Source organism: Aedes albopictus, chromosome 3 (assembly GCF_035046485.1).
Source record: "Aedes albopictus strain Foshan chromosome 3, AalbF5, whole genome shotgun sequence".
Taxonomy (NCBI): domain Eukaryota; kingdom Metazoa; phylum Arthropoda; class Insecta; order Diptera; family Culicidae; genus Aedes; species Aedes albopictus.
The window spans coordinates 219568984-219594402 of NC_085138.1; the positions used below are offsets into that span (position 1 = coordinate 219568984).

The following is a 25419-nucleotide window of genomic DNA, read 5'->3' on the forward strand; positions in this document are numbered from 1 at the left end:
ACAGTCAAAAATATGGTCAAAAATTTCCATTGTCCCCAGCGATTACGTTGCCCTTCTAATCACCACATGTCATTGATGAACATATGTACATCTTGTTTGGTATTTAATAAAGATTTTTGCGAAAATCTTTATATTTATATTTTTCTTAGCAATTGGATTTAGAATTGGTAAGTGTAAAACATGTAGCGGATCGCTTTTCTCCAAAAGCGCATGTTACTCTAAATTTCTCTACATACTACGAAATGCATGAAAGTCGATTTTGCGCAAAGTAACACTGATGAGACAAAAATAGCATGATCGTTATTTCATTTTTATCTTTTTTCAAGTAATTTCCAAAAACTATTTACAAATTTAAAACTCAGCAGAATACAAACATTCATTAGTTCTTGCAAAATGTTTGCAATAACATAATCACGTACATAGCTAGTCGCGTAATTTTTGTCGAAATCTCAACTGTTGGGCGTTCGATATTTCTTTACCGGAATTTTGTAAAAAATAAAATGTTATTGTTTATCTGACAAATCCCACGAGGATCGGCAACACTTACTAACTTAGCCCGGTTTAACTATTGAGCGGTTGAGATTTTGGCAAATAGTAACGAAGTTGGTAAATTGTGTTTACATATGTAGAAACGAGTGTTTACGAAAATGATCTCACCACAGGGCATTTATGCATCATTTGAATGAGCAGTGATCATACACGCGGGGTGTTATTTTTGTAACTCAAGACAGTTTTAGAGTTTTTTTTATTTTTGTAAACAGACAGTTTTAGAGAAATTCATCAATATTTTTTTTAACGGAAAATCATAGCGCAAATTTATGCGTACGGAACTAGGCGTTTTGAAAGCTTTAAAAGTGTAGCTTAGATGACTTTGATGAGAAATTTTACATCAATATTATTAACACGGTAAACGGTATTATGTTTTCAGTGCAAAACCGAATTAGCGACATTTTTACTTTTACTTCCGCTGCTTTTGCCTTGCGTTAAGGACAAGGTATTTGGAGTACATTGCTCAAAATTTCTAGAGCACCGTTTTTTAGAACCGTTGAACGGATTTGGATAAAATGCATCACGCTGTTGACAACCACTGAACAATTAGCGTGATGCATTTTCATCCAAATCCGTTCAACGGCTCTAAAAAACGGTGCTCTAGAATTTTTAGGCAATGTACTCCAAATACCTTGTCCTTAAGGACAGACTTGTTAGAATCCCTAGAATCCCAAAATGGCCGCCACAATGGCCGACTTTGGCACCTACTCACGATTTCGAGCTGTATTGTACACCTGGTACTCTATAGGGTACTGCATTGTTATGATTTTGTATGGGCTTTTGACGTTTCTTGGCCTTGTTGTTTACACAATTTCTGTAAGAGTGAAAGAGAGGGAGAGAATTTCATGCAGTGCCCTATACAGCGCCTTCCTTCCGACATTGTGTTAAAGGACAGACATGTAAGAATCACAAAATGGCCGCCACAATGGCTGACTTTGGCACCTACTCACGATTTTGAGCGCACAAATCTCTTCGTAAACAAAACTAGCGCACCTAAGCTTCTTATTTTATGCTTATTACAAGTGAGCAAGAACAGAAAAATAAAATGCACTGTTATTTGAAGCTTGCTTCTTGAGATTTGTGCGTCTGTAGTTCTGATGTACTATTGGATTTCAAGACGCAGCGGAAGTAAAAAAAATGTCGCTAATTCGGTTTTGAACTGAAAACATAATAAAACAATTGGTTCCAGTATTACCCTACGAAAACAATGGAAAAATGCTTCTTCGATTGAAACAGTTTTTTTATCATTATGTTTTTTGTGTCAAGTGCTTTATCAAAGCACTACTAGAGCATCCAGAAATGCATGCACCTTTCGAATATTTTTTTTCTTGCCAAATAAGGTTTAAAAGTGGTTCTTGTATGACTGTCGATCGCAGTAAGCTATATGCGCAAGTCCATGCGAAGTGATCTTCGGTGTTCCTTACATTTTTCGTAGGTAGGGGGATTAGGGGCATAATGGACACCCGGGGCGAAATGGACACCCCTGTTTTTGCCGAAACCGTTGACTTTTATGTAAAACTTTCAATGCATAAGTGTAAAGGAACAAGTCATTGTTCTATTTATCAAAATTACCATTTATATTCCTTCAAAATAATCAAAATATCATTGAAATTGAAATATGTTTTTCATATGGTGGATTTCTTATAATTTCGAAGCAGCAGCAAATAAGGTATTACGAGTGATTGTGTGTGTCCACCATACAAACAAGTGAATTGTTAGCTTATCTACATGTATACGTAGATTTAGCAATGAATGAAGTATTATATTTTTGATCAGAACTCACTGAAAATAGCAATTTCAATGTTGTAGTCTGTTCGGGGCGAAATGAACACTGGCAATTATGAATGGATGTACGCGCGTTGCATACTGTTAGGCGTTTTAGAGAGTTTGAAAAATGCAATCCGATTATTATGGCCTAATAGTTATTTATGTAACGAGTTACAAAATGATGATTTTTACAGCACGAGTTGTACATTTATCCAACGAGGCTTGCCGAGTTGGATAAATACGATGAGTGCTGTAAAAATCGAGTTTTGCAACGAGTTGCATACAAAATTTTTTGCAATGAAAGAAAAACTTTCATTAGAATATGAGTTTCCATCAATATCATCGTGCTTCGCGGTGGGAACATGGGACCGACCACGTGCTCGATCGTGCAAGAAACAAAAAGTTGGATCAAGCATGCCGTGCTATAACCGTCACAGTTTTCAAGCACTAGCCGTGGAAACTGAGGTTAGACTGAGGTTATCAATCAAACAATTGCATTATGATTCATAATGCAACCGAAATGAGTTACATTATGAACCATAATGCAATTGTTTGGTATCGTGCGGAAAAGTAGGCCGTTACCTCACCGAAATGACAAGTATAAAGAAGAATATTACAGTGCCGAGTTGCAAAAAAAATCATTTAATTAACTTTGATGTTATGGAAACTCGTCTAAGATGGAGTATTATATCTGTGGTATTGATCTCCGTTGGCAAATTACTTAACTGGTCGATATTCTCAAAGATACAGCATAAAATATGCAGGGGTGTCCATTATGCCCCGATGGGTGTCCATTTCGCCCCGTACCTTTCCTGCCAGCCCCAAAAAACACACCGTTTTCAATTCATTATTTCTTCACAATAATGACATTCTACCAGCTGTAAATGATTGAAATACGTAGGAAACAAGTTAAAGTTGTAAGCCAACTGATAATATGTTAAGTTTTTGTCTGTTTTACAGGCCTAACATACTCATTTGCTTAGGGTGTCCATTATGCCCCTAATACCCCTACCTGGCGATTTTACCGGGTCGCGTAGCGTAATACATAGGATAATTCGCGACTGGAGGAGTGGGGTTTTTTTTTCCCACGGAGGTGCCGAGATTTTTCTACATTTTCTCGTAAGATCCTTGTATTTTTTAGCGATACCGTGAGATGCAAGTGGAAGTGAACAATTTCGTACCGAGAGTACTGGAATTCGTTTGATTACTCAACAAATCAAACGAATTCAAGTACTCTCGGTACGAAATTGTTCAATTCCAATTGCAACTCACGGTATAGCTCAAAAATACAAGGATCTTTTTTGTTTTGAGATTGACACTTTGGTGCCTAAGCTATGCTCAAAACGTATTATATAACCTTTATCCATCCATCACCCAACTTCCTGTGTTATGACTATGAGGTGGGCAGAGGTCTTTATTACTCTCTTAAATAGGTATCTAGCTAAGCATCTATCCATTCATCTACAGCAAGGACAATGCAATGTAAACATGTTGCAACAAGCGAATGGCCGTACTATGCTGTAAAGTTGGAACTGGAAGGAAGGGTAACGGCTTTTAGACCCGTTTCTAATTCTAGCGATGGCTATGGACATAAATAAATGAATAATATGTGTAAAAAGAGGAAATCAAAGAGAAAAAATCAATGCAAGGAAAATTGATGAGCAAGGGATTGAACCCAGGACCTTCTGTATACGAATCAGCAACAGGCGTTCTTTCAAACTCATATGCAAAAAATCATGTACCTCTCCGCGATGTTAAGAAGGGTAAATCGTTCTGATTCAATCAAGCAAATTGTTTATTGATTGCATTTGAAATACGCTAGCTATAAAAATACGTGCGCAGAAGATAGATAGATATTGGATTTTCTTGCTTTGCTTCAACAGTTCTTTTTCTCCCTGTCACAGTTGGAGTCTTGGTTTTGATTCTCCTCGTTTTCCTTGTCATCTTCCACGTTGTAGATGTACGGCTTGAAAGTTCCTCTAACGCTTTCAAATGCTTTTCTGAATCCTAGCTTAGTATAAAGACCACGAGAAGCTTCGTTTTCCGGTCTTATCACAACAAACGGCACGTACCCTCGTTGTATTACAAGTTTGGTGAGCGCCTGTGCCAACTGAATGCCATACCTAGAACGAAGCAAGATTGTTAGTACTTTTCACAATCAAACAGCGTGGAAGTTTAGATAAAATATTATCTCATGGGCTCTTAAGTTTGAGCTTGAGCTTGATTGACCGCCCGTAGATGCTACTCCTGTATTGCCAGATCAGCTACACTCACGCAAGGAACCAATGAGATTTCTGCCGGGAATTAGCAGGCATCTTCAGTCTGTGGGCGTTGGTGATTTTCTATTTTTGGCGACAATGGCACCTGCCACGTCAGGTTGCCGGTCAATGTGGGGAAGGGGAAGGAAGTGATGATTGCAATCATTTGTATTCTCATCAGACCGAATATACCTCTGTGTCTGCACAAATTCATGCGGATGTCGGAAGGCTGGTAGGATATGGTTGGCAGAGGGTTCACACATTGGTGCGTGGACGCCAGGCGTAAGGTGATACAATTGTGTGTTTTATTATTCTGAAGATGTGCGGCACAGTTCGCATGATTCCATAACTCGTAGGTGTTATCTAATAGATACTGGGCAGTGAAAGTTGGAAGTTAGGGAAACGGATTTTTTTTCAACCCGTTTCTGGTTCTAGCGATGGCTATGAACGGCCATATGAATGTACATGAGTTGCATATGTAGAGAGGGAAGAGAAAGTACATAAAGGGTGAACGGAATCAAATTGCGCCACGTATAACTTTTGATTGCATGCATCAAACTGGCTGATTTTTTCACCAATAATAGCTAATAATGCGCAGATGATAGGGTATGTGTGCCATCAGTAATCTCACGCTCCCATATTCATCCTATTCGAAAACAAACGAATACGGCACCGATTGATTCCGTTCTTTTTGTTTTCATGCATGCTCACTTCTAACAAAAAATATAAAAACAAGAAACATAAGAAACAGCGCTGCAATCCTTTGTTTTTCGTAGGATGAAAATGGGATCCACCTGCTGAATAAGGGAACCAATACCCTACTGTAAAATTTTCATCGGATTCGGTAAATTATTGGCGGAGATATCTTCCACACGAGAGAGCGAGGTTTTGGAATTCTTTTACACTCATTGTGAAAATGGTTTAGGCTATAACTTTATTGTTACTTTTTCAAAACATCTGAAAATTTGACTATAAATTAACAACATAATAACAATGAAGTGGTGAAAATTGCATCAAGATTGGTTTAGTGCTGAATTTTCTAAAATTCAAAACACAAACCACTTCAGAGTGAATTTTAGGTCCTTCATAAAAATTGTAAGGTCCGTGTGCACTATTTTGACTGTAGAACAGTCAATATTGCTCCGTTTCTAAATGAAATTTGACAGTCCTAAACTATCATAATAACATATTTACAGTTAAATTTTAAGCCATTTTGGCTGAAAACTTTGGAAGTTAGACAACTTTGAATGTCTCAATACAGTTCAATCGGTTTGCGTATTGTGATTTATGGACACATATACGACCACAACTTTTTAATGAGTAGACCAAATCAAATGAAATTTTCAAACAATATTCCTACATACATATTACACTTACAGAAAAAAATCATTGCAATCCGTTTAGTATTTCTGTTCCTAGAAATAGACCTTTAAAATATAAATTTTATTTTAATTCTTTGTTTGCGCAAGAGTCCCAAAGTCTAATTTTCCTACGACGGAAATATCTCCGCCAATACTTTACCGATTCCTCTGAAAATTTTATGGTATCATCTGCACATAATATACTGTTAGTGGTTAAAAAATCAGCCATTTTGATGCATGCAATCAAAAGTTGTACACTATTTTCCGTGTATATTATAAAGATACAAAGTAGGAGGAAAGGAACAGGCCAGGGATTGAACCCCCAGGACCTTCTGCATACGAATCAGAAGCGGTAGCCACTACACCAACAAGTCCATCGTAAAATAGAAGCGCAAAAAGAAGCGATAACAACAGATCTGCCTCTTTCGAGAGAGAAAAAACGCCACTGAAGTTCAATGTTTAGGTATCGCAGCTAAACTCATTAAGACGGACTCCGAAAAATTGGCCACTTGCCTGCATCCTGTACTAGTTGATAGTCAGGATAGGAAGAATACGGCGAGTAGGGTATGTTGCTAGAATGCCGGATAGCAACTCTGCAAAATGCTTCGGTTGTCAGAATAAGTTGTGCAGCGCAGAGGGCACGATGGAGCTGGGACATGACCAATGTTAGGACCCAGGTAACAAATAAGCATTTGAATAAGCCGTATTTCTGTTTAATATCCGCATTTGACCTGCTTACTGCCGTATGATATCAGTTCGACTGCCGTGGGTCCATCGCCAGCTTTTCAGGCGAATCCTTGACCTACATAATACATCTCCCAACCACCCACTCCGTAGTACTTATGGGAGTGTCACTGAGTCGGAGGCCTCTTAAATAAGTGCTACATCAACACTTCCTTCCCCTATCCCAAGTTACGGTAAAGATGGGCGTGGCCGGGAATAATGACATTTGTGCTTTTGGTATTCCTGCATAAGATCGGAGCAAAGTTACCTCCCCGGCTTTGTTCCGAAAAGCAGTCCGAGCAAGATTAGCAAAAGGTACATAAATGTTGTTAGTATCCAATCTACGAAGTATACCGTAACTACGCTAACGCTAACGCTAACGCTAAAGCTAACGCTAGTACATACGAAGTGGAAACTAGCCATTACATCGTAGCGCGGTTCAGCACCATCGTCAACCTGAGGTTCGAGGGATCAAATCTCAATTGCGCCGAAGTCAGCAAAAAACAACAACAGCATTTTAAAACGTACCCCCAGCCTCAAAAGTTGCACGGAGAGTGAGGATCAAAATAGAAGAGAAAGTTAAGCCGTGAAATGGACAGGGGAAAATATTTTGTTTTTGACAATCTGGGGGAAATTTAAGCATTTAATCAGCCGTATATTGGGCCAAAACCTGCATTTAAGTAGCACTTATGGCACATATACGGCCGATTAGCTTTTAATGACTTGATGTAAAGGCGCATATAGTGCTGAATTAATCCCATTTTAACTGCTTATTGGTTACCTGGGGAGTGACTGATGTTGGAGGAATACTTATTGAGAACCATCCACACGCCGGTCAACTGAAACATCCTCAGAACATAAGCAAGGCAGCATCTAAGCACAAATTCTAAGTAATAATTAATTCCATATTAAGGATTGTGTGTCGATTGTAAGGACTTTCCAATTCTAGCTTAAAAAGTTTATGTACCTAAGAGCAAATTTTTTTAAGTGTAGAATTAGCGTTATGTTAAAATACACATATATAAAAACAAAAAAAAAAGAGCATTTTTACAAAATCGAGTACTTACCCTTTTCGCCTGAACTCTGGCTTGGTTTGCATTGAAAACATCCCGCCATAGTACGACTGCAAGCTCCACGCGGCCAGTTCATCGTTGGATTTACTGAAAACCCCAAATCCGGGCAGCTGATCCATCAACTTCTCGAACAGTTCCGCACTTTCGATATCTCGCGCCGGATACAAATCGTGGATGTCCTTGACATTTGCCAGTTTCAGGTGCTGAATGGTGGCTTCGTTGTTCGGCAATGGTTCCAACTCGAGCTCCAGCTCCGATGGGCACTCATGAACGTAAATGTCCCCGTAGATGCGGCCGACCAACTGTCCGTTGACCTTTGTGCGGAAGATGCTATCCATTTTGTTCATTATGCCGACATGAGTGAAGTTCATATAAATCGGTTCAGTCCAGTTGAAAAGAATATCCTCCCGTTCTATCATTGACATTTTGTCAAGCTGATCTGGCGGACAAAATATACCAACACTTTCATAGATTTTATTATATGGCTACGGAGAAACGATAATGTTAGCATTCGAAACTACGTTAGTTAAACAAAACTGCATAATGTTGTATTGTTGTCATATAGATGACGACCAGAATCGCATTATAAGAACTGGTAATCAGTAGCATTAGATGTATATTAGCAAACAATTTTATAGTTACATGAAATTTAGTTCAGTTATGTATTACCGAGACATGATCACACGATTAGAAAGTATGAAGACTTTGTTAGTATATCCAGCGATAGAAAACAAACCGTTTTACCTTGACATCACCTAATTCCAATCTTTTTTTTCGGTTCCTAATTTCGTTCACACCATGCGAAACAAATGGGGTAAACGGAATGACAAACCAAAAAAAAAATTATTGGAATTAGGTGATGTTACGGTACTTAACTCTAAGTTGAGGGTTTCAAGATCTACAGGGCATCTGGCAAAAACATACTCTTTTATGCCATTGAAGGTGTTATTCGAGACCCACAAATTTCATGAAATCCGATCAATAAGAGAAAAAGAAAACGTAAAAATAACGAGTACCAATTTTGCGTTCTGATCTTTTGTGAAAACTTTTGATTTAGATTATAATATTACTAACAGCCAAATTTTAAATTACTAAATTTATGCGACAACAATACACACTGATAGCGTCCACAATCATAGAACTTCCCAACGCTTTATGCTTCCATGGTTTTGAACACTAGAGACACTATAGATAACCCCATCTACTTACGGTATAGGTGCATCCCGGAAAATGCAAACAGATTGGATCTTCAGGCCATGTTTTAGAGATGTAAAAATGAAACTGCCAAATCTTATCATTCAGGTACGTCCTTATAGTTTGATGGAACTGAAAGCAAGCAGTGATCGGTTAGGATACCTAAGAATGTGCACCATAACTTTTAGACTTTGAACGTAAGAAATGTGGCCGGATCACAACGTCCGAGGCCATACAATCCCGGACATTAAGTCGCGTTTTTTTGCGAAATAGCATCCAAAAGTTTGGATGCGTCATTATATCCTATGTGCCTTCTTTCCTTGGACTTCGTGGCGTATCTGCAAGTTCGGACGTTATGCCCCGAAAAAATGCGCCATGAAGTCCTGGGACTTTATGGCCTCGGACATTATGATACTGCGCCGTAAGAAATAACAACGAATACATAACTAATATTCCACGAAATTTTACTAACTTTTAAAAACTAAATTTTTCGGCACGAATAACTAATAAACCGCACATACGCTGAGTTTGTGTCATTTGCAATATTGTTATATGGCATTATGGAAATTTGACACTAACTGAAAGGTGCTTTGGGATTATGTCAAATGTCAATAACCGTATACCAAACGAACTAACGCCCAATGGTTTTGAGCCAAATGTCCCGATTTCCAATCAACTCTATATTATTTGATGTAATCAACCTGTCAGTTCCTCCAGAACAGCTGCACCAAGTTTAATGATTTTGGTAAATCATAACTATAACTTTTTCTCACTGTTGACAGTTACAGATTGGTGTTTGAATATTACTTGACAGATGGGTTACCGTTACCGAAACACGATGTTCAAATTAACATATTATTAGATCAATGAGTTATGATTACATTTCAGGATAGTTCTCCACCCTTAGGAGACAAGACTACCGAGATAGGGGAGAGTAAAAATTTACAAACTATTGAACTGAATAATAATTTTCATTTCAAACGAATAAGTGAAAACCCCCATGCTAAGGGGCCGTCCATAAACCACGTGGTCATTGTAGGGGGAGGGGGGGGGGGGGGGTTGGTTTAGAGCAAAGACCGTGGTCCACACATTATTTTTTTTTTGTATGAACAAAACACCACGCGGGTGGAGGGCTTTCGAAACCTCCAGAAAAATGACCACGTGGTTTATGGAATACCCCCTAAAAGACTGTTCATAAAAAACATATAGACAGATTAAACAAAAATAAGAAATGTAAACGGTTGAAACCTGCGTAGTATAATTATCCTGGAAGAATTTACAATCCAGAAATAGAAAAGATCGGTGATGATCACATATTAGTCTTTGGTGCTGGTGAGCTCAGATGGATAGCCCAAAATTTATCACATCAATTAAATGACAATTTCATATTTATTGTACTCTGTTTTGAAACAACTCTTCTCAATTTTGAAAAACGAATTCCATTTACGTAAAACTGCAATTGGTTGATTATAAGCAACATCAAAAATGTTTATGTAAAATGATTAAAAGTAAGCGGAAAATCTCGGGCAGTTGAACGTACCTTGATAGCATACGGAAAGTATTTTTCCAGTACTTTGAGTACTTCATGTAGGTCTTCTTCTTTAACCAGAACGAAATTTTTACCTTCTGAAATAATCTCCATCTTGTCAGCGATCTGAAAGAAAAAGGAAAATAATTCAAACGATTAGACGAAGTGAACTGTAAGTTACGCATAGTGAATAATTTCAGCAAGATTTTCAATTTGGTATAACTATTTCCACGTCGTAAAAAACTAACTAGGTTACACCATAGCTTCTCAAACTTTGTTTTATGATCCTGTTTAAGAAACTATGGCATAGCCCTTGTAGCCCAAACGAGAACGCACGAATATTTAACAAGATCATGCTAAAGGATGTGAACTAGATTTCTTCACTCAGTCGAACTTCTCAACGAATTCATAAGGTCATAATGATGTGACAGGATAATCTACGACGAACTGCATCCTCGCAACTTCAACATCGTAGCGTTGCAGGAACTTTGTTGGACTGGACAGAAAGCACAGTGTGTCTGGTAGAATAAAATTATTTAAAAAAAATCGGTATCCCTAAAACACCCACCAAACGAAAGCTGAAGGTCCCCCATTTCATTTGAGACTAAAACAAGAAAGTTCTATCGGCGGTCCTAGAACAATAATTTTTTTTTTAATTGATTACTATAAGACTTGCATTTTCTTCCTTTTAACCTTGAGTGCATAAGGTGTCCATTAGGTGCTCATATGAGGTCGCTTATTAGTAACGTATCATATGCATAGAGTGAACGGGTAAAAACATATTCAAAATTTTCCATACAAATTGTTGCCCAGACAAGTGTAAAAAATATTTATGGGAATAGAATTTTACCAGTATTTAGGCATGTGTGTTAACCATTTCTCCTTATTGACACGCAGAAGAAGTAATTTCGACTGCCATTCTCCTCGTTTTTATCGATAGTGCCAAATGTTCGAAAAGTTTAACAGTCGTAGTAGGCCATGACTTGGATGTCAATAAAAATAGAACGATCAACAAAGTAGCTCGGATAAAAGCCGGTATACGTTCATTTTGTGCCCCTTTCTAGTATGTACTTGTAAAAGAATTTAACATTTTCCGCTAATTTTAGGGATTGCTGTGTAGTATAGAATTAGGTATTGAATCATAAAAAATAGCAGAAATTAAATTTCAACATAGCTTTGTTCCACACTTTTAGAGAAACAACTACGACATGAAATCATAAAGTCACGATGAAAACCGTACTAAGGTGTGCGTGTTGTGTTTGAAGAAGCCTTTTCTGCAACCATTAATATCATCGAAGGTAGTTGATATTCACAGATATAGATATTTGTGGCTGAGCATACAAATAATAGACACAATAAATTAGAAAAGTCCCAACTTGTTTTTATTTGTATTTGCAGGTTATTGATATTATTGAACAACATTGGTTGGTATTATCCCACGATAATGTATCGCAATTACTCATTTGAAGTATATTCGTTCAACGAAGAGATCATACCCTTTAGAATTACTCTCTTTAAGTATAAATATGATTTGAGTCTTGTACGCGTAATTGTTATTATGAAATATGTAGTGCTGCAAGAACTACAGTTTCTTCTTAATTAAAGGGCAAACGCGCCAGACCTTTAGCATTACTACCGATGATTCAAAAAAGATAGTGCTCGTTGCAATAGTTCTGCTGAAGATGCTAAAGGGAGATTTAATGTTTGCATTGAAAATGTAATCACTGTACTCCATTCTCCTGCAGTAATACAGTGAATACATTTTTAATACAAAAATATAAGTTTTGGACGAGAAAACCTCTTTAGATTTTTCAATGATGAACAATCGCCATGACGGCCTTGAGAACCAAGAATCTCGGATTACAATTAGAATATTATTAAAAAGTACTTATCTCACCAATAAACTAAACGAAACAACGCAATTTTTATTTTAGTTTTGCTCCAATATTAGAGGCCCGCCTTTCTCAAATTATGGGTCGTGACCTGCACCCACGAGCTTGGTGGTCTAGTGGCTACCGCTTCTGATTCATATGCAGAAGGTCCTGGGCTCAATCCCTGGCTCGTCCCTTTTCTCCTACTTTGTATCTTTCTATCTACTTTCTCTCTCACTCTCTCTCTCCTACATATACATCTCATGTATATTCGTATGTTCGTAGCGATCTCTAGAACCAGAAACGGATTGAATAAAGCCGTTTCCCTTCCTTCCAACTTCCATCACAGCACAGTGTCAATCTCTATCATATAACGCCTACAAGTTGTGCAACCAAGCGTACTGTGCCGCTTCACAGTAATCTTCACACAATCTATCGCTTTATGCCTGGCACCCTTGCACCAATGCATGATCCTTGTGCCAAAAATAAACATTTCCCACCAACACACCAACATCCGCATGACCTTGTGCAGGCGCAGAGGATTCAACGGCCTGATGTGGGCAAGCGATTGCAATCATCACTTCCCTCCCCTTCCCCATTGACCTGCTACCTGACGCAGCAGGCGCCATTGTCGCCTAAAAATACAAGACAACCAACGCTCACACACTGAAGATGCCTGTTAGTCCCAAGCAGCTATCTCATTGGTTCCTTGTGTGAGTGTAGCTGATCTGGCGACACTGGAGTAGCAACTGCGGGCGGTCAATCAAGCTCAAGCTCAAGCAATTATTAGAGGCCCGCGTTCCTCAAATTATGGGTCGTGACCCACCTGCACCATAAGAAATACACGCGTTTCAAAGATTTGATTCCACAAAATATTTGGAAAGTATATGTCGTCTTGTAATTAATTGTAGTATCTTAGCATGCCCTAACATCGTAACCTTAAGAATGTTTTACACTTAAAATAGCTCTGTCAGATAAATTGACAATATTTCTTGATTTTTCAAACGGTTTATCTTCGCATTTAATTTTTTTTTTTCGTTACGAAATATAATCAGTGGAATTCTAAATATTTAAGCCATGCTTAACAAAACGATTAAATATAGGATTGGTCCTAATATCGTGTGATGACCCGCATACATTGGTGCATGATTAAAAAGACTTGTGTGTTAAACGTTGCCGAGAGATGTGTAGAACTTGTTTATAAAGTAAAAGTATCAATAACATGTTCAGTTTGCAGTTTTAGCCAATTCATGGTATTTGGAACACACAACCATTCCCTTATATCACAGACAAGAAGACGTAACTCTTAGAGAAAATTCAATAATTTATTTCGCCATCTTTTTCTACCACCTATTGGTAGAACCGCGTGAGACACTGTCGGCCATGATGGATTGCGATTCCACGTTTGCCTAACATGCACACTACTATACATATCACCTGGGTAATTCTCGCTGAGACCGGCCCACTATTTACACCTTGTCTTCAAAACTGTTTGGTGGGTGGTTGGTGGCGATTTTCTGAAAGTCCTCGCTCAAAAAGTAAGAAAAATGCATTTGGTTACTTAAATTGGTGGACCCCCCGTTAGTTAGAGCCACAGCAATTTTTGCAGACCCCTCGATTTTAGTCAAATGGTGGCTCATTTAAACCGTTATAACTCAAAAGTTTCTTCAAAAAAACACCTCAAAACGAATTGTTGTTGACAAGAGGAAAGATAGAGCTACTTTTACAATAATAAAAAGTTGGGTCGGCCATATTTATTTTGGCCGCCATCTTGGATTGTTATACCAAAACATTTTTTTCACCATGATGGCAACCACCGATTTTCAAATTTTTTGCATCAATTGAAAGCTGAGACATTTATACATAACATATCAAAAAATTAGAAATGTCTTTTTTTACCTAAGTTATCTGCAGTTTTGTAAATTAAGCCAAGTTTTCTCCATACATTTCCATGCGCGCCGGCAACGACATGCAAAAGCATCCGAGTTTACGCCTGCATGTCACAAAATTTGGACAAATCGGAGGTTCGTTTTCGTTTTTGGGTGTTACTCATTGGGTGTTACTGTGTTACTGGCATTGTTTTTATAACTTTTTTAGTGTTTTGAAAAGCTTAAACCTTCAGCTTTCCATTAAAGGGTTCAGATTTTAAATTCGAGTTTGTAAACACTGCGAAATACTGCCCAGTGCGCAAAAGTGGCATGGTTTACAAAACGGCAGATAACTTTTGAAAGAAGAAAAAGACATCTCTATTTTTTTGATATGTTATGTATAAATGTCTCAGCTTTCAATTGATGCAAAAATTTTGAAAATCGATGGTTGCCATCATGGTGAAAAAAACGTTTTGGTATAAAAATCCAAGATGGCGGCCAAAATCAATATAGCCGACCCAACTTTTTATTATTCTAAAAAGTAGCTCTATCTTTCCTATTGTCAACAACAATATGTTTTGAGGTGTTTCTTGGAGAAACTTTCGAGTTATAACGGTTTAAATGAGCCACCATTTGACTAAAATCGAGGGGTCTGCAAAAATTGTTGTGGCTCTAACTAACGGGGGGTCCACCAATTTGAGTAACCAATTGCATTTTTCTTACTTTTTTAGCGAGGACTTTCAGAAAATCGCCACCAATAATCAACCAAACATTTTTGAAGACAAGGTGTAAATAGTGGACCGGTCTCAGCGAGAATTACCTACCTGTAAGTTTCGTTTATATCATTCAGCGACGTGTACACTCGCAAACATCAGAGCGATCAAACATTAGCACCTCTGGTGAAAGGATCGCGGAAATCAAACGAAATTTGAATTCATCGTTAAATGCATGTGCCAAGCCCTATCGAAGAGTGTTACGTCTGTTTGTCTGTGCTTATATCGTGCATTGCTCAATAGAGAAAGTAATAAAATCCGTTAAATTTAAATTATTTAAATTTTGTCAAATGCACGCTATAAGAAGGAACCCGGTGATATAATAATAATTACGAGTATTAGAGCATGACGCGGTATACATGTAAATAATTTATTATTTATTATTTATTATTGAAATTTGATCTCATCATCTCCACCTGCTTGAAACTTTTACATTTTTTTAAGCATTACTGCCCATAACCACGAAACTTACTACTGTTCACTGGATTTTTTATTCACATGGGACTATTATGCTTTTGAGGGGAAATGTAATAAACATCATATAAAAAATCTTCCGTCGGAAAGCCATGTTGGCAATGGACAAACTGTTTTTCGTTATTACTTAGTACCAGTATCGCGAAGCATCAGCGTACAAGTCACAAAAAAGCTGATAAACACCAAACTTGTATCACCCTGTCTCTGCGGTTTCTGATTCGCTCTCTCTACAGTCGCAAACACCAGATAAGACAATAGAGTTAAAAAACTATAGAGGACGAATGTCGCTGCTGTTCCCTTTGTTCTCTTTCGCAAACATCCCGGGTATCTACCTGTCAAACTGCATAGTTTTTCGCTTTGACATTTATATCCCTGCCTATCCCCGCCAGCAAAAGATGTTCCGGCAGCGACGCCAGCGACATTCTTCCTCTATAGTTTATTACCTCTATTGATAAGACAGATTCCCATCAAAGTCACCCGGTCACCCTTGTTTTGCTACAATCATCCTGACTTGGATACGGCTCATGTGAGTGTCATGACTCTCTCCGTCGCCTCAAGCAGATGCACGCGCAACAGCATGTAAAACTATGCATGTGTATTATCACAAGCACGGTACTACGTCATAAATCCTATTCGTTTTGCATAGCTCAGTTTAAACGCACACATTGAGCGCACCACGCAGTTCGCCCTGGCTATGGCAAACGCTTTCACTTCGCCCGTTATGCATCGTTGCTCAGAGAGATTGATTCTCTCGCAACCCGCCTGAAGCATACTCAGCAACTGCTATCGCTGCAAAGCTGTGAAGGGTGGTAACCACAACATGTTTGTCATTCCAGTCGTGACATGCTAGCTGGTTCGTATCACCTTGGGAAGGGTGACTCCAGAAAGCGGTTTAAGTGATTGTCTCGCGATGGTCGCGATTATTCGCAAGACTGCTTAGTACTTTGAGAAAATACAAAAAATATCACACTATTTCAAAAAAAATGTTCTAGACCCGCCGATAGAACTTTCTCATTTATGTCTCAAAAGAAAGGTGGGACCCTTAGCTTTCGTTTGGTGGGTATTTTAGCGATACCGATTTTTTAAAATAATGTTGTCCACCAGACACACCGCGAAAGTGTGGAAAAGCATGCATCGATCGGCTACCTTCTACCAAAGCTGTGACACCACCAATTAACTGGGAACAGGATTTATAGTTATGGCCAAGATGCGGCAACGTGTGATCGGATGGCAGCCGATCAACGCAAAGATCTGCATGTTGAGAGTTAAGCCGTTTCTTCAACTGCATCATCAACGTGCACTGTCCACACGAAAGGAGACCTGATGACGAGAAAAAAGCGTTCTACGCGCAGTTAGAGACAACATACCATGGTTGCTCGCCGCGTGACGTGAAAATCGTTGTCACCGACATAAACGCGCGGGTAGGAAGGGAGGAAATTATAGGCCGGTAATCAGGCGAACCAGCCTGCACGCCGCATCGAATGATAACGGCCAGAGATGCGTAAACTTTACAGCCTCCCGTGGTATGATAGTCCGAAGCACCTTCTTGCCTCGCAAAGATATCCATAAAGCCATCTGGAGATCACCCGACCATCAAACAGAAAACCAAATCGACCACGTTCTAATCGACGGTAAATTCGTCTCGGATATAACCAATGTCCGCACATACCACAGTGCGAATATAGATTCGGATCACTACTTAGTCGCTGTATGCATGTGCTCAAAACTTTCGACAATTATTACCACGCGTCGAAGTCGAACGCCACGGCTCAACATCGAGCAGCTTCGTAACGTAGAAGTGGCTCAAGATTACGCGCAGCAGTTAGCAGTGGCCCTACCAACGGCACAGTTATACTTGAAGATGGATGGACATCCGATCCGTCATAGGCCGATCCTCGGCTGCAGCACTAGGCTTCGCGACTCCGAATCACAGAAACGACTGGTGCGACGGCAAATGTGAACAGTTGAAAAAACGAGAAGAATGCAGCATGGGCGAGAATGTTGCAACACCGTACGAGGGTGAATTAGGCACGTTATTGGCAGGCGCGGAACAGGCAGAAATCAGTCTACCGGAGGAAGAAGCTTGTTTTCATTTTTCTGTGACGAACTACAAAACATTTCAATTTTTAAAAACTATTGGAAAAGTTCGGTGATAGCTATTGATACAAAAGTTACAGATAGGTTGAATTTTGACAATAAAAATGCACCAAGACATGAAATTTAATAGCAAAAAATAATTACGTCATACCATTACGGTGTCTTCGGCAAATACATATGTTTCTCGTGTGATGACGAATAAATTTGCTGAAGAGACCAACATGATTTGACTTCAGCATTTTTAGATATACGATTTTTTGTCTTGGTGCATTTTTATTGTCAAAATACAACCGTCTGTAACTATTGCAACAATAGCTATCACCGAACTTTTCCAATAGTTTTTGAAATTGAAATGTTTTGTAGTTCGTCACAGAAAAATGAAAACAATCGGTTGAGAAATAACTGAGATATGGCAATCTAAAGTTGACTAGTTTGTATGGGAAAACGACTTTGGTGCATTTTTATTGTCCGATACTGTATCTACAAAACGTTGATTAGATCCTCTATGGGCATGGACTCTATGTACAGAGGACCAACGCTCCCTTGGAGTTTTCGAACGGAAGGTTTTGCGTATCATCTACGGCGGAGTGCAGATGGAAGACGAGACTTGGAGAAGGCGAATGAACCACGAGCTGCTGAAAGAACCAACCATCGTCCACACGGGTAACGTCATCAGGATGTCGGATAGCAACCCGACTAAAATAGTTCTCGAGCGTCATCCAACCGGTAAAAGAAGACGTGGTGAGCAGCGAGCTAGGTGGGTCGATCATGGAGGACGATTTGCGGACCCTTCGCAGAGTGCGGAACTAGAGACACACAGCCATGGACCGAGTAGAATTAAGACGACTCCTACGTACAGCAGAGGACACTCAGGCCTAAGTCTGACCGGTAATATAAGTATGTATATCAATAGAAGTAAATGTTGGCTTCTCTGGCGACGTATTGCACGGATTTCCCAGAGATTTTTTTGGTATTTTTTTTATCCAGAGATTTTTCAAAAAATGTTTTCAATGGATTTGCCGAAAATCTTTGTAATTTTTTTCAGTTTATTATTTTTATGAAGATTTAAGATATTTCTTAGTAAGTTTTGTGAAAAATTCCTGCAAAATTGCTGGAGTAATTCTTGCATTAGAATCTTGTATATTGATGAAATAATTAATATTCGCCCAATTGTTAAATAGATCCCTGTAAGGAATTCTCTAGCTAAGCTTCTGTAAAATCTTGTTAATTCATTAAAGCGTTCATGTGAAGGATTTCTTTAGGAGGTCCTTCACGGATTTTCCAGAAATATCTAGATAATTGTTATTTTATTTTATTTGACGTTTCTTCTAAGCTCCGTCCTGCGGTCAAGAAAACTTCACGCATACACCATACTCATCATCAAGTTTTTTTTTAGTTTTGTTACTATTGCGATCTTTTCACCTCACCGAAAGTTTTTTTTTTTTTTTTTTTTTTTTTTTTTTTTTTTTTTTTTTTTTTTTTTTATCTGTATTAACGAGATTTTTAGCCCTAGGCTAGTTCATCTCGGGACCCACGCTTTACTTCCCTTCCGAAGGAAGAACTCACATTTTGCAAGTTTGTCGGGAGTGGGATTCGATCCCAGGTCCTCGGCGTGATAGTCAAGTGTTCTAACCATCACACCAGGTCCGCTCCACACACCGAAAGTTTTCAATGCAACTTCAATACCTAATCCTAACCGTAATTTGGCAGTTGGCAACGTGTTTGGTGCTCAATTTTCGCTTTTCTCACATTTGCAATGTGAGCGATCTGGTGTGAATAACTTGAATGCTGTCTAGGTTCCCGGTTTTGCCTGGCAATGAATAAAGCTCTACCCATACAAATTTATATTCCGCTTTAGCAAAAGCACAAAACAAAGTATGCCTGTTTCCTTAGACTACAGTTTCCAGTTGGAATACGCGCATGGCAAATAAAATCGGCATTGTAAACAAAACCAGGACTAATCCACCTAATCTCCTAAATCTATAGGACGAATCGCCAAACGATGTATAGGATTACCACTTTTTATATTAGGTTTAGAACGCAAACTTATACTGAACTAAGTCTTGACACTGTATTTTGATCTAGACATCACATTTAAAACTAACACAATATGCTGATTTTTTTTTCGTAGCGACTGTTTTCGATAGTATATGGTATCATATTATATGTATGCCATGTATTTTGAAACAAAAACTGAATAAAATATTTTTGAACTTAGAAACAAAACGAACACTTTTTTTTGTCGAATTCGTAAGCTTTCTGTGAGTTAAAAACTGTCACGTTGCCGCTAACAAACCGGAGCGAGAGCACCCAACTGTAAGTAATTGAAAGTGGAAACTAACATCCACCATAGAAACAAAAAACTATGTACAAGGATTTGATTGAATCACCTTTGCTGCCGAAGAACAGCCAGAAACGTGTAACACTGCGGACAGTGGTCGAAAAAACTTCTTATTCTTTTAGCGCCCAGAGGCAAGCTGGCAAAATTATATTTAAAGCTCTAATATGGCAAACCCTTCTCAGTAGGCCGTGGCTAACATGCAATGACAACATCCTTTTATACGCATGAATATGAATCACAGACTGCGGATATGTGGTCTGCAGAGAGTGCAACAATACGACATCTGCATTCTTAGTCATGATGACGGTCAGCGGTTACTTGGATAATTATTTTTCGCTCACTTGCCACTTATCACGCGATAATTTTCGCCTTGAACCCGATTTTTTACATGAAAATTTACTGCTGTAGTCCTTCAGCTCTGGCATCTGTGTTCATTGATACATATGAAAAGCCCGACATAGTGCTTTTTGGAAGATTTTTTTCAATCACAGTAAAATATACTTACTTTTTATTCAATTGGGGTTTCCACGTAATATTTGATTGGCCTCAAATATGGAATGATTACTGCCTGATTTTCACTTTACAACACAGTTTAAATTAACACACTATGATGGTGTGTCGCAAGGAAAAAATATTGGGACTGAATTTTTCACACATTGCATCACTCAGGATTCGTTGAATAGATCCGTTCATTTGTGCGACATTCTCACCAAAATTACCTTCTGTAAAACATTGCGTTTAATATAAACTGATTAAAAACTCAAAATTGGCAATGCCTTACTGGGAATAATGACTCAAACACCACCGGGCCGGAGGAAAAATCAACCCCAAATCAAACTACACACTATAGGTACTGAAGAGTATGACTTCCTCCACCAGAACTGGTGTGAAGTTTAGGGGTTGTACCGCGCAAATGCTATGTTTTAATATGGGAAGCTTTCACTAATAGGGTGGAAAAGCTTTGCGCATATGGTATATTTCGTCATATAGTCCTTCCAGCAGAGCCCTTCAGAAATGAATGCTGGATATGCGGGAAAGCACTAATAAGGATTCGTATTCGAAATGTTAAAAAGGTAGATCGCTTCAAGGTGCAAAATTAATAAGAAATGCAATACACCCGATTTATTTTTTTGCACGGGGGATGTAATAGGAATGCAATCGGTTTTGCAATGCATTTGTATGTTGTTTCTATGTTATGGATAGATGTCCATCCTGAGACGTCCCGGAACAAGGAATTCCGTTAGTGAGTGATTTCGGGATTTCCCGAATCTTGGGAAATCCCAACAATCCCGGCTGGGATGAATCCTGTTTATATCTGAAATATCCAAATGTCAAAGCAAACTTTTATGTGACCATTGTTCCTTTTGAACGACAATTGGGTTTTCACATTCTACCAACGGGTTTTGGACACTATGTTGTATAACAAAAACATTCAAGATGAACTTGATACATCCCTTTCGTGACGAACCAACAAAATTGTGCTGTTGAGCGGTAACAGTTTTGCATATTTGTTTCATCTGTTTAGACTTAGTTTTATATGATGTAAATTGTTCCACTAATTCAGCCATTACTTATACTTGTATGTGTGAAATAAACTTTTGTTTACGTTGCCTGTAAAATTTACCACAACAAGGTAAACAAAAAGTGGGCAAAAACGGTAAAACATGAAAAAGTTTTATCTGTCGCATATAATTTATATCCGATTTATCTACGTTGTCAACGCTAGAAATCAAAAGATAAACAGTAGTTCTTTCAAATGAGTAAAAATAATAATTACTTTTTCGGGAAATCTAAGAGTTCTGGAGAGCCAAAGTTGAGCGATTTGTATGGAGATTTCATTTTTTGCGCTCCGTCACGAAAGGGATATTTGAGGAACTAACTGCTCTACAAAGTTGAAATTTTGACTGATTACTAATCAAGGTTGGCCTGATAAAATTACCGAATTTCAGCTTCATAGAGCATTCCGTTCTCCAGATATATGTTCGGGAAGCTTCAGGAACCCGACTCCGGATATTCGAATTCGACCTGTACATACAGGGGATGGCCAAAATGTTTGGGATAGGCAACTTTTTTTCTCTCCCAAAAAAATTCAACTTGCTGTAACTTTTCATAGACTGCATCAAAAAATCTAAAATTTTGACTGTTTGTCAATCTATTATATGTGCATCATTGGTACAAATTTGGGCTCGATTGATTAATTTTTTGCGGAGTAAGAACCGTTGGGGTAAAATATTATTATTTGGACAACTAATTTTTGAACTGTCATATCTCGGAAACCAGTGAACCGAATTGAATAATTTTTTTTAACGTTTATCAACAATATATTGATACTTAATACGACGTTATAAAATGTAATATTTTCTCACGGCGAATTAAGTTATACCGGATTGAAATTTTTACCCATATAGAGGAAAATAAGTCAAATTTACAATACCACACAAAAATAACTAAATTCTTCCTACAATCTAAATAGGCTCTAATATATCTGATTAGAGATAACTTGAGAACAGAAGTGGAAAATCATTGAATATCAACACTAAAATTTATTGACATTGACGTAAAATAAAATTACATTTTTTTTCAAGAAAAATCCAAAAAGTGTCAATCCATGATAACTTTTTTCAACGTTTTAAAAGTACCTATGTTTTAATAGTTTGTAAAGCATTTACATATTGTTAGTGTACGTTCAAAATTTCATTCGATTCGGTTTACTGGTTTTCGAGATATAACAGCTCAAAAACGAGTTGTCTAAAAAATAGTGTTTTGCTCGAACGGTTCTAACTTTGCGAAATATTAATCAATCGAGCCTAAATTTGTATCAATGATGCATATATAATAGGTTGACAAACAGTCAAAATTTGAGATTTTTTGATGCGCTCTATGAAAAGTTATAGCATGTTGAACTTTTTTGTGAGAGAAAAAAAGTTGCCTATCCCAAACATTGTGGCCATCCCCTGTAGCTTATGTTAGATCGGTTCTAGAATACTGTAGTATAGTCTCCCTACGTGATAACACATGAGGAACGAATTGAATCAATGCAAGAGCAGTTTCTGCTATATGCTCTGCCTGCATATGAGGCTCGTTGCTTGCTTATAGATATTCAGACTTTGAAGGAGAGCCGCGAATTTGCGATGGTATAATTTGTAAATGATATTGTATCGTAACGCATTGACTCGGCTAACTTACTTCATGTATAAATGTTTATGCTCCAGCAAGACAATTGAGAAATAGATATCTATTATTCGCTTGAAACAATAATAAAAGATTTTATGTCAAATTTAGTTCTTTGAATCGAATGATGCCTCTTTACAACCAGCACTATATATAAATAGATTTGACCATATCTCGATCAATTTTAAGGAAATATTTCAACTCTTTAAAACACAATAGAATATACAGTGTGGGACAAAACAATAAGACCACCATTTGTTTTATACAAAATGGCCATACTTGACGATGTGATGTTCTTTTTCTAACGAAGCGATTTGGCTGGAATTTTGTCAGTCGCCATGGAACGTGAATTTTGGTTTATATTTGATTGATTGAGTTCTGTTCACTACATCAAACGTTACAGATAGGGTGGGGCGGGGCAAGATGGATCACCTAAGGATGGATCTTCATAACTTTGTAAATACAAATCGTATTGGTTTGTAATCGTCCTCTACCCTTTAATACACTAATTAGCTATGCTAAAAGTTGATAAAAAGTTCATTAAACACAAAATATAGTTTCAGAAAGTAACCGATTTTGCGCCGTGAAAAAAGTACGAGGCAAGATGGGCCACCTTTTAAGTAATTCACATATTCTAAACGAACAACGGCAATATATGAAATTTGTTCCGTATTCATATAAGGAGTGTATCGGAAATTAACTATAAACATTCAGGATGCTCTATCTCGAAGCATGTTTGGTCTTATCATTTCGGTTCTTCTATCAAATCTTCACAATACAGTCAAGTTTAGAACAGCCTGAAAAAATTTGAAAAATGTTTAGCATTACTGAAAATATTGTAGAATGAATACATCTCACAAATTAAAGTTTTGGACAAATTGTTGTTTTTTAAAGATTTTTCAGCGTTTCAATAACCTGTAGCGAATAAAACTTGTACGGCGAAGAACCCAAAAAATATTAATTATTGTTAGCAGTTATGTACACATAACATATCACCGAACACCAACTTAAAAAAAAATATTTATGATCGAAAAACCCTCAACATTTAAAAAATGACCTATCCTAAAAAAACACTAATTTTTTGGCGAACTTTGACAGTCTGTTTTAAATATCTGCAAAGGTTATACAACTCCGTTCTCTACTAAAGCTACCTCGTCGTTAAGTTTAAAAACATTTCCAATTAAAAAAAAATTGAATCATCAATTTGATGTATTTTTTATTTGCGTAATCGTGCTTTGAATGAGCATCAAAAAATAGGGTCCCTGAAAAATGACCTTTTTTCATTTTTAAGAATTGCGCTAAAATGGAGTCGAATTTTTTCTTGAAAAAAGTTTTTTACCTATATTATGAGCAATCTGGGAAAGAATATATTTGCGCTAAAATATTTAAAAAAATAAAAAAAAATCCATTTTTTCCGCGATTTCAAATTTTTAAGAGGTGTCCAAAATTTCAAGATCATGCGTTTAAACTTTGAGATTGATGACCATGTAAAATAATTATTTTTACAAAAGCAAAAGTGCCATTCCTTTTTTCTGAGGAATTATATAGTACATACCTCCAAAAATAAAATTATTTATAACTTGAATAAATTATTTTTTAGGATGTTTTGAACATATATAGTTAATTTCCGATACAGTCCTTATGCTCCATATCCATACTGAGTAAACAACACACTCAATCCTGAATTGCCTGTTCGGTACTTTTTTGACGAAAATAGAACAGCAGAACTTATTCGGTAGCTACGGTAATCAATTTTACTGAGGCTCAGTACACCAACTGTCAAAAACGAGTGCAAAAAGTAAACAATCCGTTATTGCTGTATTCAGCTGTTCTATTTTCGTCAAAAATTTACCGAACACGGTATTCAAAATTAAGTGTGAAGAGCTACTAGTAAACATTTTATAAATTTATTAGGAAAATAGAAAACTTTACAATTTGAGTGGTCCTAGGACGACTTGAAAATCGATGTTTTCACTAAAAATTATCATAATTTTATGTTATAATTTTGGGCGTTTATTCCGCTTGATTGAAGTGAGTTATGATGTAGTCTTGTAATAAAAAATAAATAACTTTCAAATGCTCCATGAATACGCTCAAAATTGAAGGTGACCCATCGTGCCCCGCGGTCGTTTATATGGAGATTATATGGAATATATCGCATAAGAAAAATGGCTAAAAACCTTTTTTTTTCGTTTCCAATGATAGTGAATATTTTTTCAATCAATACCCTAAACATTTGTATATTCATGCTGATCACCTAACAAAATTATTAACATAATCAAAACATGAGTAATGCGCTCAAAAATTGCACTGACCCATCTTGCCCCGCCTCACCCTATATGAAACAACAAAATAATAGAACCACTTTCAG

The 25419-nt window shown here is 37.5% G+C and overlaps 1 protein-coding gene across 1 annotated transcript; it reads right to left on the bottom strand.

The window, feature by feature from the left end:
* Positions 1 to 4070: 4070 nt before the first annotated feature.
* LOC109406743 (uncharacterized) lies at positions 4071 to 20816 on the bottom strand. The gene is made up of 6 exons (XM_029877174.2): positions 20659 to 20816; positions 20383 to 20599; positions 10466 to 10579; positions 8941 to 9057; positions 7726 to 8216; positions 4071 to 4439 (listed from the first exon to the last, which is right to left on the bottom strand). The coding sequence occupies exons 3-6, from the start codon at positions 10565 to 10567 to the stop codon at positions 4193 to 4195; spliced, it is 957 nt and encodes a 318-aa protein (XP_029733034.1). The 5' UTR covers positions 10568 to 10579; positions 20383 to 20599; positions 20659 to 20816; the 3' UTR covers positions 4071 to 4192.
* Positions 20817 to 25419: the final 4603 nt, after the last annotated feature.